Source organism: Oncorhynchus tshawytscha, linkage group LG22, assembly GCF_018296145.1.
Source record: "Oncorhynchus tshawytscha isolate Ot180627B linkage group LG22, Otsh_v2.0, whole genome shotgun sequence".
In the NCBI taxonomy this organism is placed as follows: domain Eukaryota; kingdom Metazoa; phylum Chordata; class Actinopteri; order Salmoniformes; family Salmonidae; genus Oncorhynchus; species Oncorhynchus tshawytscha.
The window spans coordinates 44,620,665-44,636,098 of NC_056450.1; the positions used below are offsets into that span (position 1 = coordinate 44,620,665).

The 15,434-nt window shown below is 47.3% G+C and overlaps 1 protein-coding gene across 2 annotated transcripts in view; it reads left to right on the plus strand.

Moving 5' to 3' along the window:
- Nucleotides 1-15,434, plus strand: part of LOC112240869 (plexin-B3) — a 184,392-nt gene that overhangs the window by 135,464 nt on the left and 33,494 nt on the right. For both annotated transcript variants that reach the window (XM_042304332.1, XM_042304333.1), the window contains exons 22-25: nt 1,761-1,909; nt 5,994-6,094; nt 7,318-7,535; nt 8,623-8,801. In XM_042304332.1, the coding sequence (XP_042160266.1) occupies nt 1,761-1,909; nt 5,994-6,094; nt 7,318-7,535; nt 8,623-8,801 (647 nt within the window). The remainder of the gene's footprint in view (nt 1-1,760; nt 1,910-5,993; nt 6,095-7,317; nt 7,536-8,622; nt 8,802-15,434) is intronic.

Below are 15,434 nucleotides of genomic sequence, written 5' to 3' on the forward strand. Positions count from 1 at the left end.
CATATGACCCACTGAAGAGATGAGTCTTCAGTAAAGACTTAAAGGTTGAGACCGAGTTTGCGTCTCTGACATGGGTAGGCAGACCGTTCCATAAAAATGGAGCTCTATAGGAGAAAGCCCTGCCTCCAGCTGTTTGCTTAGAAATTCTAGGGACAATTAGGAGGCCTGCGTCTTGTGACCGTAGCGTACGTGTAGGTATGTACGGCAGGACCAAATCAGAGAGATAGTTAGGAGCAAGCCCATGTAATGCTTTGTAGGTTAGCAGTAAAACCTTGAAATCAGCCCTTGCCTTGACAGGAAGCCAGTGTAGGGAGGCTAGCACTGGAGTAATATGATCAAATTTGTTGGTTCTAGTCAGGATTCTAGCAGCCAGTTTATTTAGTGCTATATCCAGGTATAGCCGGAAAGTAGAGCATTGCAGTAGTCTAACCAAGAAGTAACAAAAGCATGGATTAATTTTTCTGCATCATATTTGGACAGAAAGATTCTGATTTTTGCAATATTACGTAGATGGAAAAAAGCTGTCCTTGAAATGGTCTTGATATGTTCAAAAGAGAGATCAGGGTCCAGAGTAACGCCGAGGTACTTCACAGTTTTATTTGAGACAACTGTACAACCATTAAGATTAATTGTCAGATTCAACAGAAGATCTCTTTGTTTCTTGGGACCTAGAACAAGCATCTCTGTTTTGTCCGAGTTTAAAAGTAGAACGTTTGCAGCCATCCACTTCCTTATGTCTGAAACACATGCTTCTAGCAAGGGCAATTTTGGGGCTTCACCATGTTTCTTTGAAATGTACAGCTGTGTGTCATCCGCATGTGCTGTACTGTACTCTACCTCAGTCCGTCGTTTCTCTGAGCTGCGACAGCGGTTGGTGGCTCCGACACAGAAACAGGAAGTGCAGCCTTTAGGGTTGGTGGGGTCAAGGTGGAAGGTTCCCACTCTGCACTGGTCACAACGACCACCCTGGACATTTTCCTGTCGGGGGAAAAAGGAGGTGGAAGACATCTTGTTGCCAATGATGTTGTTGAGAGGTTGAATGTGACTAAACGTGAAACGTGTTTTCTGGAGTATTAAGAAGGAAGGACCCAGGGAATAGCTGAGGGGACTGGAATTGGTCAAACCCACAGTTGATTATTAAATGATCCTCGTTCCTTAAAATAATGACGGTCATAACTTTCTTACATGAAAAGGTTATTAACTTCGCCCCAGACAATCGGTCTGAGATTTAACTTTCAGTCCTGGGATTGTTTTGTTACTTTAAACTCTAAAATCAGTTGATGAGTATGTTTCTCCCTCGCTCTTCCCCTCTCTCCCTCGCTCTTCCCTCTCTCCCTCGCTCTTCCCCTCTCTCCCTCGCTCTTCCCCTCTCTCCTCGCTCTTCCCCCCTCTCCTCGCTCTTTCCTCCCTCTCCTCGCTCTTTCCTCCCCTCTCCCTCGCTCTTGCCCCCTCTCCTCGCTTTTGCTCACTCTCCCTCGCTCTCTCCCCTCTTCTTTCGCCCCCTCCCACCTCTCTCTCTCCCCTCTTCTTTCTCCCCCTCCCACCTCTCTCTCTCCCCTCTTCTTTCTCCCCCTCCCACCTCTCTCTCTCCCCTCTTCTTTCTCCACCTCTCTCTCTCCCCTCTTCTTTCGCCCCCTCCCACCTCTCTCTCTCCCCTCTTCTTTTCCCCCTCCCACCTCTCTCTCTCCCTCTTCTTTCTCCCCCTCCCACCTCTCTCTCTCTCCCTCTTCTTTCTCCCCCTCCCACCTCCCTCTCTCCAGGTGGTAATGGGGAATCTGAACGTAGACCTGGGTACAGTGCAGTATGATACAGAAGGCCTCTCACCTGTCCCTCTGGCTGCCCAGGTGGGTCTGGCTGCAGGGGCTGCTGTGGTGGTCCTAGTGGTGCTGGTCATCATCCTCATGTACAGGTCAGTAACACACACACACACACGCACTAACACACACACTAACACACACGCACACACACACGCACTCACACACGCACTAACACACACACACACACTAACACACACTAACACACGCACTAACACACACGCACACACACACGCACTCACACACGCACTAACACACACACACACACACTAACACACACTAACACACGCACTAAACACACACTAACACTAACACACACTAACACTAACACACACACTAATTTACACACTAACACACATTACTAACACACACTAACACACACACTAACACACACACGCACTAACACACGCACGAACACTAACACACGCACTAACACACGCACTAACACTAACACACACACACGCACAAACACACGCACTAACACTAACACACGCACTAACACACACACACGCTAACACACACACACGCTAACACACACACACGCTACACACACACACAACACACACACACACGCGCGAACACACACACACACGCGCGAACACACACACACACGCGCGAACACACACACACACGCGCGAACACACACACACGCGCGCTAACACACACGTGCTAACACGCGCTAACACACACGTGCTAACACACACACACACACGCGCTAACACACACACGCGCTAACACACACACACACACGCGCTAACACACACACGCGCTAACACACACGCGCTAACACACACACGCGCTAACACACGCACGCACTAACACACGCACACTCTAACACACACACTAACACACACTAACGCACACACTAACACACACACTAACACACGCACTAACACACACACACACGCACTAACGCACTAACACACACACACACACGCACTAACACACACACGCACTAACACACACACACGCTAACACACACACACACACGCACGAACACACACACACACGCGCGAACACACACACACACGCGCAACACACACACACGCGCTAACACACACACGTGCTAACACACACACACACACGCGCTAACACACACACGCTAACACACACACGCGCTAACACACACACGCGCTAACACACACACGCGCTAACACACACACGCGCTAACACACACACGCGCTAACACACACACGCGCTAACACACACACGCGCTAACACACACACGCTAAAACACGCACGCGCTAACACACGCACGCACTAACACACGCACACACTAACACACACACTAACACACACTAACGCACACACTAACACACACACTAACACACGCACTAACACACACGCACTAACGCACTAAACACACACACACGCACTAACACACACACGCGCTAACACACACACACGCTAACACACACACATGCACGAACACACACACGCACGAACACACACACACACGCTAACACACACACGTGTAGCACACACACACGCGCTAACACACACACGCGCTAACACACACACGCACTAACACACACACGCACACACTAACACACACACGCACACACTAACACACACACTAACGCACACACTAACACACGCACTAACACACTAACACACTAACGCACTAACACACTAACCCACACACACTAACACACACTAACACGCACTAACACACGCACGCAGTAACACGCACACACACTATTACACTAACACACACACTAACACACTCACTAACACACACACGCACTAGCACACGCACGCACTAACACACACTAACACACACACACTAACACACACACACTAACACACACGCACTAACACACACACACTAACACACACTAACACACACTAACACGCACTAACACACACACTAACACACACACTAACACACACTAACACACGCCCTAACACACACACACACTAACAGACACACACGCACTAACACACGCGCACTAAACACGCGCACTAACACGCGCATTTAACACGCGCACTAACACGCGCACTAACACGCGCACTAACACGCGCACTAACACGCGCACTAAACACACTAACACACACACACACTACACACACACGCACTAACACACACACGCACTAACACACGCACTAACACACACACACACACACGCCCTAACACACACTAACACACGCACAAAACACACACACGCATGAACACACACACGCGCACTAACACGCGCACTAACACACACACGCGCACTAACACACACACGCGCACTAACACACACACGCGCACTAACACACACACGCGCACTAACACACACGCGCACTAACACACACGCGCACTAACACACACACACACACACTAACACACACACGCACTAACACACACACGCACTAACACACGCACTAACACACACACACACACACACACTAACACACACACGCACTAACACACACACGCACTAACACACGCACTAACACACACACACGCACGAACACACACACGCGCACGAAAACACACACACACACACACGCACTAACACACACACACACGCACTCAACACACACACACACGCACGAACACACACACACACACACACTAACACACACACTAACACACACACACTAACACACACAGACACACACACTAACACACACACGCACTAACACACACACGCACTAACACACGCACTAACACACACACACACGCCCTAACACACACTAACACACGCACGAACACACACACACACACGCACGAACACACACACGCGCACGAAACACACACACGCGCACTAACACACACACACACGCACTAACACACACACACGCACTAACACACACACACGCACTAACACACACACACTAACACACACACACTAACACACACACACTAACACACACACTAACACACACACACTAACACACACAGACACACACACTAACACACACACACACTAACACACACACACACACACACACAACACACACACACTAACACACACACACACACACTAACACACACACTAACACACACACACACACTAACACACACACACACACTAACACACACACACACTAACACACACACACTAACACACACACACACTACACACACACACACACACACACACACACACACACTAACACACACACACACACACACTAACACACACACACACTAACACACACACACACTAACACACTAACACACACACACACACTAACACACACACACACACTAACACACACACACACACACACTAACACACACACACACACACACTAACACACACACACACACTAACACACACACACTAACACACACACACACACTAACACACACACACACACACACTAACACACACACACACACTAACACACACACACACACTAACACACACACACACACTAACACACACACACACACTAACACACACACACACACTAAACACACACACACTAACACACACACACTACACACACACTAACACACACACACTAACACACACAGACACACACACTAACACACACACACACTAACACACACACACACACACACTAACACACACACACTAACACACACACACACACACTAACACACACACTAACACACACACACACACTAACACACACACACACACTACACACACACACACTAACACACACACACTAACACACACACACACTAACACACACACACTAACACACACACACACACACACTAACACACACACACACACACACTAACACACACACACACTAACACACACACACACTAACACACTAACACACACACACACACTAACACACACACACACACTAACACACACACACACACACACACACACTAACACACACACACACACACACTAACACACACACACACACTAACACACACACTAACACACACACTAACACACACACACACACTAACACACACACACACACACACACTAAACACACACACACACTAACACACACTAACACACACACACACACTAACACACACACACACACTAACACACACACTAAACACACACACTAACACACACACACACTAACACACACACACACTAACACACACACACACTAACACACACACACACTAACACGTCATCTCAGTGGGTCAGAATGTGGAGGTGCAGATGGGGTTGAAGAGGTGAGAGGTGAGAGGTTATCTCTGACATTTTAAATAACTGTTTCTCTCTGTGTGTGCAGAAGGAGGAGCAAACAGGCTCTGAGAGACTACAAGAAGGTTCTGGTTCAGCTGGAGACGCTGGAGATCAATGTGGGAGACCAGTGCAGGAAGGAGTTCACAGGTAAATACTCCTATAAGCCTATAGTAGAGTCTGAAATGAAACCCTATTTATCTGGCCCAAAGAGTGGCCCGGGCCCAAGGAGAGTGGCCCGGGCCCAAGGAGAGTGACCCGGGCCCAAGGAGAGTGACCCGGGCCCAAGGAGAGTGACCCGGGCCCAAGGAGAGTGACCCGGGCCCAAGGAGAGTGACCCGGGCCCAAGGAGAGTGACCCGGGCCCAAGGAGAGTGACCCGGGCCCAAGGAGAGTGACCCGGGCCCAAGGAGAGTGACCCGGGCCCAAGTATTGCTGTATAGAGGTTAGGGTGCCATTTGGGACCAGGAATATTCTCCTTTACAGACAGGATTAATTTATTCTCTCCTCACCTCACCTCTTCTCTCCTCCTCTCCTCTCCTCTCTACTCCTTTCCTCTCTACTCCTCTCTCCTCCACTCCTCTCCTCCTCTCTCCTCCTCTCTCCTCCTCTCCTCTCCACTCCTCTCTACTCCTCTCCTCTCCTCTCTACTCCTCTCCCCTCCTCCTCTCCCCTCCCCTCCTCTTCTCCTCTCCTCTCCTCTCCTCTCCCCTCCTCTCTACTCCCCTCCTCTCTACTCCTCTCCTCTCTAATCCTCTCTACTCCCTCTCCTCTCTACTCCTCTCCTCTCTCTCCGCTCCTCTCTACTCCGCTCCTCTCTACTCCGCTCCTCTCTACTCCGCTCCTCTCTACTCCGCTCCTCTCTACTCCTCTCTACTCCTCTCCTCTCTTCTCCTCACCTCACCTCTTCTCTCCTCTACTTCTCTCCCCTCCTCCTCTCCCTCCTCCTCTCCCCTCCTCTTCTCCTCTCCTCTCCTCTCCCCTCCTCTCTACTCCCCTCCTCTCTACTCCCCCTCCTCTCTACTCCCCTCCTCTCTACTCCCCTCCTCTCCTCTCCCCTCCTCTCTTCTCTACTCCTCTCTACTCCTCTCTACTCCTCTCCTCTCTACTCCTCTCCACTCTACTCCTCTCCACTCTACTCCTCTCCTCTCTACTCCTCTCCTCTCTACTCCTCTCCACTCTACTCCTCTCCTCTCCACTCTACTCCTCTCCTCTCCTCTCTACTCCTCTCCCCTCCTCTTCTCCTCTCCTCTCTACTCCTCTCCCCTCCTCTTCTCCTCTCCTCTCTACTCCTCTCCTCTCTACTCCTCTACTCCTCTCCCCTCCTCTTCTCCTCTCCTCTCTACTCCTCTCCTCTCCACTCCTCCCCCCCAGATCTGATGACAGAGATGATGGATCTGAGTAGTGATGTGGGTGGACCAGGTATTCCTCTCCTGGACTATAAGACGTATGCAGAGCGCGTGTTCTTCCCCGGCCAGAGGGGGGCTCCACTGAGTCAGGACCTGGACCTGCCAGAGTCCCGCAGGCAGACAGTAGAACAAGGGCTGGGACAACTCAACAGCCTCCTCAACAACAAACTGTTCCTTATCAGGGTGAGCATCAGACCAGGCTGAGTGGGACACTGCTGTCTAAATCCATTTCCAGAAACGTTCATTCACTGCAGTTTGAAGGAGTCTCTAGCGAAGCACATTTCTGTGACCAACAAACAAAGATTTCTCGAACTCTAATCTCTCTCCTCCTCCTCCTCCTCTCCTCACCTCGCCCTCCTTCTCCCTCTCCTCCTCCCTCTTCTCCTTTCCTCTCCCTCTCCTTCTCCTCCTCCTCTCCTCCTCTCCTTCTCCCTCTCCTCCTCTCCTTCTTCCTCTCCTTCTTCCTCTCCTCCTCTCCTTCTCCCTCTCCTCCTCTCCTTCTTCTTCTCCTTCTTCCTCTCCTCCTCTCCTTCTCCCTCTCCTTCTTCCTCTCCTCCTCTCCTTCTCCCTCTCCTCCTCTCCTTCTCCCTCTCCTCCTCTCCCTCTCCTTCTTCCTCTCCTTCTCCCTCTCCTCCTCTCCTTCTTCCTCTCCTTCTCCCCTCCTTCTTCCTCTCCTCCCTCTCCCTCTCCTTCTCCCCCTCCTCCCCCTCCTCCTCTCCTTCTCCCTCTCCTCCTCTCCTTCTCCCTCTCCTCCTCTCCTTCTCCCTCTCCTTCTCCTCCTCCTCTCCTCCTCTCCTTCTCCCTCTCCTCCTCTCCTTCTTCCTCTCCTTCTTCCTCTCCTCCTCTCCTTCTCCCTCTCCTTCTTCCTCTCCACCTCTCCTTCTTCCTCTCCACCTCTCTCCTTCTCCCTCTCCTCCTCTCCTTCTCCCTCTCCTCCTCTCCTTCTCCCTCTCCTCCTCTCCTTCTTCCTCCTCTCCTCCCCTCCTTCCTCTCCTCCCTCTCCCTCTCCTCCTCCTCTCCTCCCTCTCCTTCTCCTCCTCTCCTTCTCCCCCTTCTCCTCTCCTTCTCTCCCTCCTCCTCTCCTTCTCCCTCTCCTCCTTCTCCTTCTCCCCCTCCTCCCCTCCTTCTTCCTCTCCTCCCTCTCCTTCTCCTTCTCCCTCTCCTCCTCCTCTCCTCCCTCTCCTTCTCCCCCTCCACTTCTCCCTCTCCTCCTCCCTCTCCTCTCCTCGCCCTCCTTCTTCCTCTCCTCCTCTCCTTCTCCCCACTCCAGTTCATCCACACCCTCGAGGCCCAGCAGAACTTCTCCCAGCGTGACCGTGGCTACGTGGCGTCTCTCCTGACCATGGCCCTGCACGACCAGCTGGAGTACTTCACTGATGTCATGAAGACCTTACTGGGAGACCTGGTGCAGCAGTACGTCACCAAGAACCCCAAACTCATGCTGCGCAGGTGGGTCCTGGTGGACCTGAACCGGTTACATCTCAAATATCACTCTATAGGGAACTCCCTTTGACCAGGGTCTATATAGTGGTCTCTTTGACCAGGGTCTATATACAGTGCTCTCTTTGACCAGGGTCTATATATAGTGCTCTCTTTGACCAGGGTCTATATACAGTGGTCTCTTTGACCAGGGTCTATATATAGTGCTCTCTTTGACCAGGGTCTATATAGTGGTCTCTTTGACCAGGGTCTATATATAGTGGTCTCTTTGACCAGGGTCTATATATAGTGGTCTCTTTGACCAGGGTCTATATATAGTGCTCTCTTTGACCAGGGTCTATATAGTGGTCTCTTTGACCAGGGTCTATATATAGTGCTCTCTTTGACCAGGGTCTATATATAGTGGTCTCTTTGACCAGGGTCTATATAGTGGTCTCTTTGACCAGGGTCTATATATAGTGCTCTCTTTGACCAGGGTCTATATAGTGGTCTCTTTGACCAGGGTCTATATAGTGGTCTCTTTGACCAGGGTCTATATATAGTGCTCTCTTTGACCAGGGTCTATATATAGTGCTCTCTTTGACCAGGGTCTATATAGTGGTCTCTTTGACCAGGGTCTATATATAGTGCTCTCTTTGACCAGGGTCTATATAGTGGTCTCTTTGACCAGGGTCTATATATAGTGGTCTCTTTGACCAGGGTCTATATAGTGGTCTCTTTGACCAGGGTCTATATATAGTGCTCTCTTTGACCAGGGTCTATATAGTGTGCTCTCTTTGACCAGGGTCTATATATAGTGGTCTCTTTGACCAGGGTCTATATAGTGAAGTCTCTTTGACCAGGGTCTATATAGTGAAGTCTCTTTGACCAGGGTCTATATAGTGAAGTCTCTTTGACCAGGGTCTATATAGTGAAGTCTCTTTGACCAGGGTCTATATAGTGAAGTCTCTCTGACCAGGGTCTATATATAGTGAAGTCTCTTTGACCCGGGTCTATATAGTGCTCTCTTTGACCAGGGTCTATATATAGTGCTCTCTTTGACCAGGGTCTATATATAGTGGTCTCTTTGACCAGGGTCTATATAGTGGTCTCTTTGACCAGGGTCTATATATAGTGACCAGGGTCTATATATAGTGCTCTCTTTGACCAGGGTCTATATAGTGGTCTCTTTGACCAGGGTCTATATATAGTGCTCTCTTTGACCAGGGTCTATATATAGTGCTCTATTTGACCAGGGTCTATATAGTGAAGTCTCTTTGACCAGGGTCTATATATAGTGAAGTTTCTTTGACCAGGGTCTATATATAGTGGTCTCTTTGACCAGGGTCTATATATAGTGGTCTCTTTGACCAGGGTCTATATAGTGGTCTCTTTGACCAGGGTCTATATATAGTGGTCTCTTTGACCAGGGTCTATATAGTGGTCTCTTTGACCAGGGTCTATGTAGTGGTCTCTTTGACCAGGGTCTATATAGTGAAGTCTCTTTGACCAGGGTCTATATAGTGGTCTCTTTGACCAGGGTCTATATAGTGGTCTCTTTGACCAGGGTCTATGTAGTGGTCTCTTTGACCAGGGTCTATATAGTGAAGTCTCTTTGACCAGGGTCTATATATAGTGGTCTCTTTGACCAGGGTCTATATATAGTGCTCCCTTTGACCAGGGTCTATATATAGTGGTCTCTTTGACCAGGGTCTATATATAGTGCTCCCTTTGACCAGGGTCTATATATAGTGGTCTCTTTGACCAGGGTCTATATATAGTGCTCCCTTTGACCAGGGTCTATATATAGTGCTCTCTTTGACCAGGGTCTATATAGTGAAGTCTCTTTGACCAGGGTCTATATAGTGGTCTCTTTGACCAGGGTCTATGTAGTGGTCTCTTTGACCAGGGTCTATATAGTGAAGTCTCTTTGACCAGGGTCTATATATAGTGGTCTCTCTGACCAGGGTCTATATATAGTGCTCCCTTTGACCAGGGTCTATATATAGTGGTCTCTTTGACCAGGGTCTATATAGTGAAGTCTCTTTGACCAGGGTCTATATATAGTGGTCTCTTTGACCAGGGTCTATATATAGTGGTCTCTTTGACCAGGGTCTATATAGTGAAGTCTCTTTGACCAGGGTCTATATAGTGGTCTCTTTGACCAGGGTCTATATATAGTGGTCTCTTTGACCTGGGTCTATATAGTGAAGTCTCTCTGACCAGGGTCTATATATAGTGACCAGGGTCTATATAGTGAAGTCTCTTTGACCAGGGTCTATATAGTGGTCTCTTTGACCAGGGTCTATATAGTGAAGTCTCTTTGACCAGGGTCTATATAGTGAAGTCTCTCTGACCAGGGTCTATATATAGTGACCAGGGTCTATATAGTGAAGTCTCTTTGACCAGGGTCTATTTAGTGGTCTCTTTGACCAGGGTCTATATAGTGAAGTCTCTCTGACCAGGGTCTATATATAGTGACCAGGGTCTATATAGTGAAGTCTCTTTGACCAGGGTCTATATAGTGGTCTCTTTGACCAGGGTCTATATATAGTGAAGTCTCTTTGACCAGGGTCTATATATAGTGAAGTCTCTTTGACCAGGGTCTATATATAGTGAAGTCTCTTTGACCAGGGTCTATATATAGTGAAGTCTCTTTGACCAGGGTCTATATATAGTGAAGTCTCTTTGACCAGGGTCTATATAGTGAAGTCTCTTTGACCAGGGTCTATATAGTGAAGTCTCTCTGACCAGGGTCTATATAGTGACCAGGGTCTATATAGTAAAGTCCCTTTGACCAGGGTCTATATAGTGAAGTTCCTTTGAGCAGGGTCTATATATAGTGAAGTCTCTTTGACCAGGGTGTATATATAGTGCTCCCTTTGACCAGGGTCTATATATAGTGGTCTCTTTGACCAGGGTCTATATAGTGAAGTCTCTTTGACCAGGGTCTATATAGTGAAGTCTCTTTGACCAGGGTCTATATAGTGAAGTCTCTCTCACCAGGGTCTATATATAGTGAAGTCTCTTTGACCAGGGTCTATATATAGTGAAGTCTTTGACCAGGGTCTATATAGTGAAGTCTCTTTGACCAGGGTCTATATATAGTGACCAGGGTCTATATATAGTGAAGTCTCTTTGACCAGGGTCTATATAGTGGTCTCTTTGACCAGGGTCTATATATAGTGAAGTCTCTCTGACCAGGGTCTATATATAGTGACCAGGGTCTATATAGTGAAGTCTCTTTGACCAGGGTCTATATAGTGAAGTCTCTCTGACCAGGGTCTATATATAGTGACCAGGGTCTATATAGTGAAGTCTCTTTGACCAGGGTCTATATAGTGAAGTCTCTTTGACCAGGGTCTATATAGTGAAGTCTCTCTGACCAGGGTCTATATATAGTGACCAGGGTCTATATAGTGAAGTCTCTTTGACCAGGGTTTATATATAGTGAAGTCTCTTTGACCAGGGTCTATATATAGTGAAGTCTCTTTGACCAGGGTCTATATATAGTGAAGTCTCTTTGACCAGGGTCTATATCGTGAAGTCTCTTTGACCAGGGTCTATATATAGTGACCAGGGTCTATATAGTGAAGTCTCTTTGACCAGGGTCTATATAGTGAAGTCTCTTTGACCAGGGTCTATATATAGTGACCAGGGTCTATATAGCGAAGTCTCTTTGACCAGGGTCTATATAGTGGTCTCTTTGACCAGGGTCTATATAGTGAAGTCTCTCTGACCAGGGTCTATATATAGTGAAGTCCCTTTGACCAGGGTCTATATATAGTGAAGTCTCTTTGACCAGGGTCTATATATAGTGAAGTCTCTTTGACCAGGGTCTATATATAGTGAAGTCTCTTTGACCAGGGTCTATATAGTGAAGTCTCTCTGACCAGGGTCTATATATAGTGACCAGGGTCTATATAGTGAAGTCTCTTTGACCAGGGTCTATATAGTGAAGTCTCTCTGACCAGGGTCTATATATAGTGACCAGGGTCTATATAGTGAAGTCTCTTTGACCAGGGTCTATATAGTGGTCTCTTTGACCAGGGTCTATATATAGTGGTCTCTTTGACCAGGGTCTATATAGTGGTCTCTTTGACCAGGGTCTATATATAGTGACCAGGGTCTATATATAAGTGCTCTCTTTGACCAGGCTCTATATAGTGGTCTCTTTGACCAGGGTCTATATATAGTGGTCTCTTTGACCAGGGTCTATATAGTGAAGTCTCTTTGACCAGGGTCTATATAGTGAAGTCTCTTTGACCAGGGTCTATATAGTGGTCTCTTTGACCAGGGTCTATATATAGTGCTCTCTTTGACCAGGGTCTATATATAGTGGTCTCTTTGACCAGGGTCTATATAGTGAAGTCTCTTTGACCAGGGTCTATATATAGTGGTCTCTTTGACCAGGGTCTATATATAGTGGTCTATTTGACCAGGGTCTATAATAGTGAAGTCTCTTTGACCAGGGTCTATATAGTGAAGTCTCTCTGACCAGGGTCTATATATAGTGACCAGGGTCTATATAGTGAAGTCTCTTTGACCAGGGTCTATATAGTGGTCTCTTTGACCAGGGTCTATATAGTGAAGTCTCTTTGACCAGGGTCTATATATAGTGAAGTCTCTTTGACCAGGGTCTATATCGTGAAGTCTCTTTGACCAGGGTCTATATATAGTGACCAGGTTCTATATAGTGAAGTCTCTTTGACCAGGGTCTATAAAGTGAGGTCTCTTTGACCAGGGTCTATATATAGTGACCAGGGTCTATATAGTGAAGTCTCTTTGACCAGGGTCTATATAGTGAAGTCTCTCTGACCAGGGTCTATATATAGTGACCAGGGTCTATATAGTGAAGTCTCTTTGACCAGGGTCTATATAGTGGTCTCTTTGACCAGGGTCTATATAGTGAAGTCTCTCTGACCAGGGTCTATATATAGTGACCAGGGTCTATATAGTGAAGTCTCTTTGACCAGGGTCTATATAGTGGTCTCTTTGACCAGGGTCTATATAGTGAAGTCTCTCTGACCAGGGTCTATATATAGTGACCAGGGTCTATATAGTGAAGTTTCTTTGACCAGGGTCTATATAGTGGTCTCTTTGACCAGCGTCTATATAGTGGTCTCTTTGACCAGGGTCTATATATAGTGAAGTCCCTTTGACCAGGGTCTATATATAGTGAAGTCTCTTTGACCAGGGTCTATATATAGTGAAGTCTCTTTGACCAGGGTCTATATAGTGAAGTCTCTTTGACCAGGGTCTATATAGTGAAGTCTCTCTGACCAGGGTCTATATATAGTGACCAGGGTCTATATAGTGAAGTCTCTTTGACCAGGGTCTATATAGTGGTCTCTTTGACCAGGGTCTATATAGTGAAGTCCCTTTGACCAGGGTCTATATAGTGAAGTCCCTTTGAGCAGGGTCTATATATAGTGCTCCCTTTGACCAGGGTCTATATATAGTGGTCTCTTTGACCAGGGTCTATATAGTGAAGTCTCTTTGACCAGGGTCTATATATAGTGCTCTCTTTGACCAGGGTCTATATAGTGAAGTCTCTTTGACCAGGGTCTATATAGTGAAGTCTCTTTGACCAGGGTCTATATATAGTGAAGTCTCTTTGACCAGGGTCTATATATAGTGGTCTCTTTGACCAGGGTCTATATAGTGGTCTCTTTGACCAGGGTCTATATATAGTGCTCTCTTTGACCAGGGTCTATATATAGTGGTCTCTTTGACCAGGGTCTATATAGTGAAGTCTCTTTGACCAGGGTCTATATAGTGGTCTCTTTGACCAGGGTCTATATAGTGGTCTCTTTGACCAGGGTCTATATATAGTGAAGTCTCTCTGACCAGGGTCTATATATAGTGACCAGGGTCTATATAGTGAAGTCTCTTTGACCAGGGTCTATATAGTGAAGTCTCTCTGACCAGGGTCTATATATAGTGACCAGGGTCTATATAGTGAAGTCTCTTTGACCAGGGTCTATATAGTGGTCTCTTTGACCAGGGTCTATATAGTGAAGTCTCTCTGACCAGGGTCTATATATAGTGACCAGGGTCTATATAGTGAAGTCTCTTTGACCAGGGTCTATATATAGTGAAGTCTCTTTGAACAGGGTCTATATATAGTGAAGTCTCTTTGACCAGGGTCTATATATAGTGAAGTCTCTTTGACCAGGGTCTATATCGTGAAGTCTCTTTGACCAGGGTCTATATATAGTGACCAGGGTCTATATAGTGAAGTCTCTTTGACCAGGGTCTATATAGTGAAGTCTCTTTGACCAGGGTCTATATATAGTGACCAGGGTCTATATAGTGAAGTCTCTTTGACCAGGGTCTATATAGTGAAGTCTCTCTGACCAGGGTCTATATATAGTGACCAGGGTCTATATAGTGAAGTCTCTTTGACCAGGGTTTATATAGTGGTCTCTTTGACCAGGGTCTATATAGTGAAGTCTCTCTGACCAGGGTCTATATATAGTGACCAGGGTCTATATAGTGAAGTCTCTTTGACCAGGGTCTATATAGTGAAGTCTCTTTGACCAGGGTCTATATATAGTGACCAGGGTCTATATAGTGAAGTCTCTTTGACCAGGGTCTATATATAGTGCTCTCTTTGACCAGGGTCTATATAGTGAAGTCCCTTTGACCAGGGTCTATATA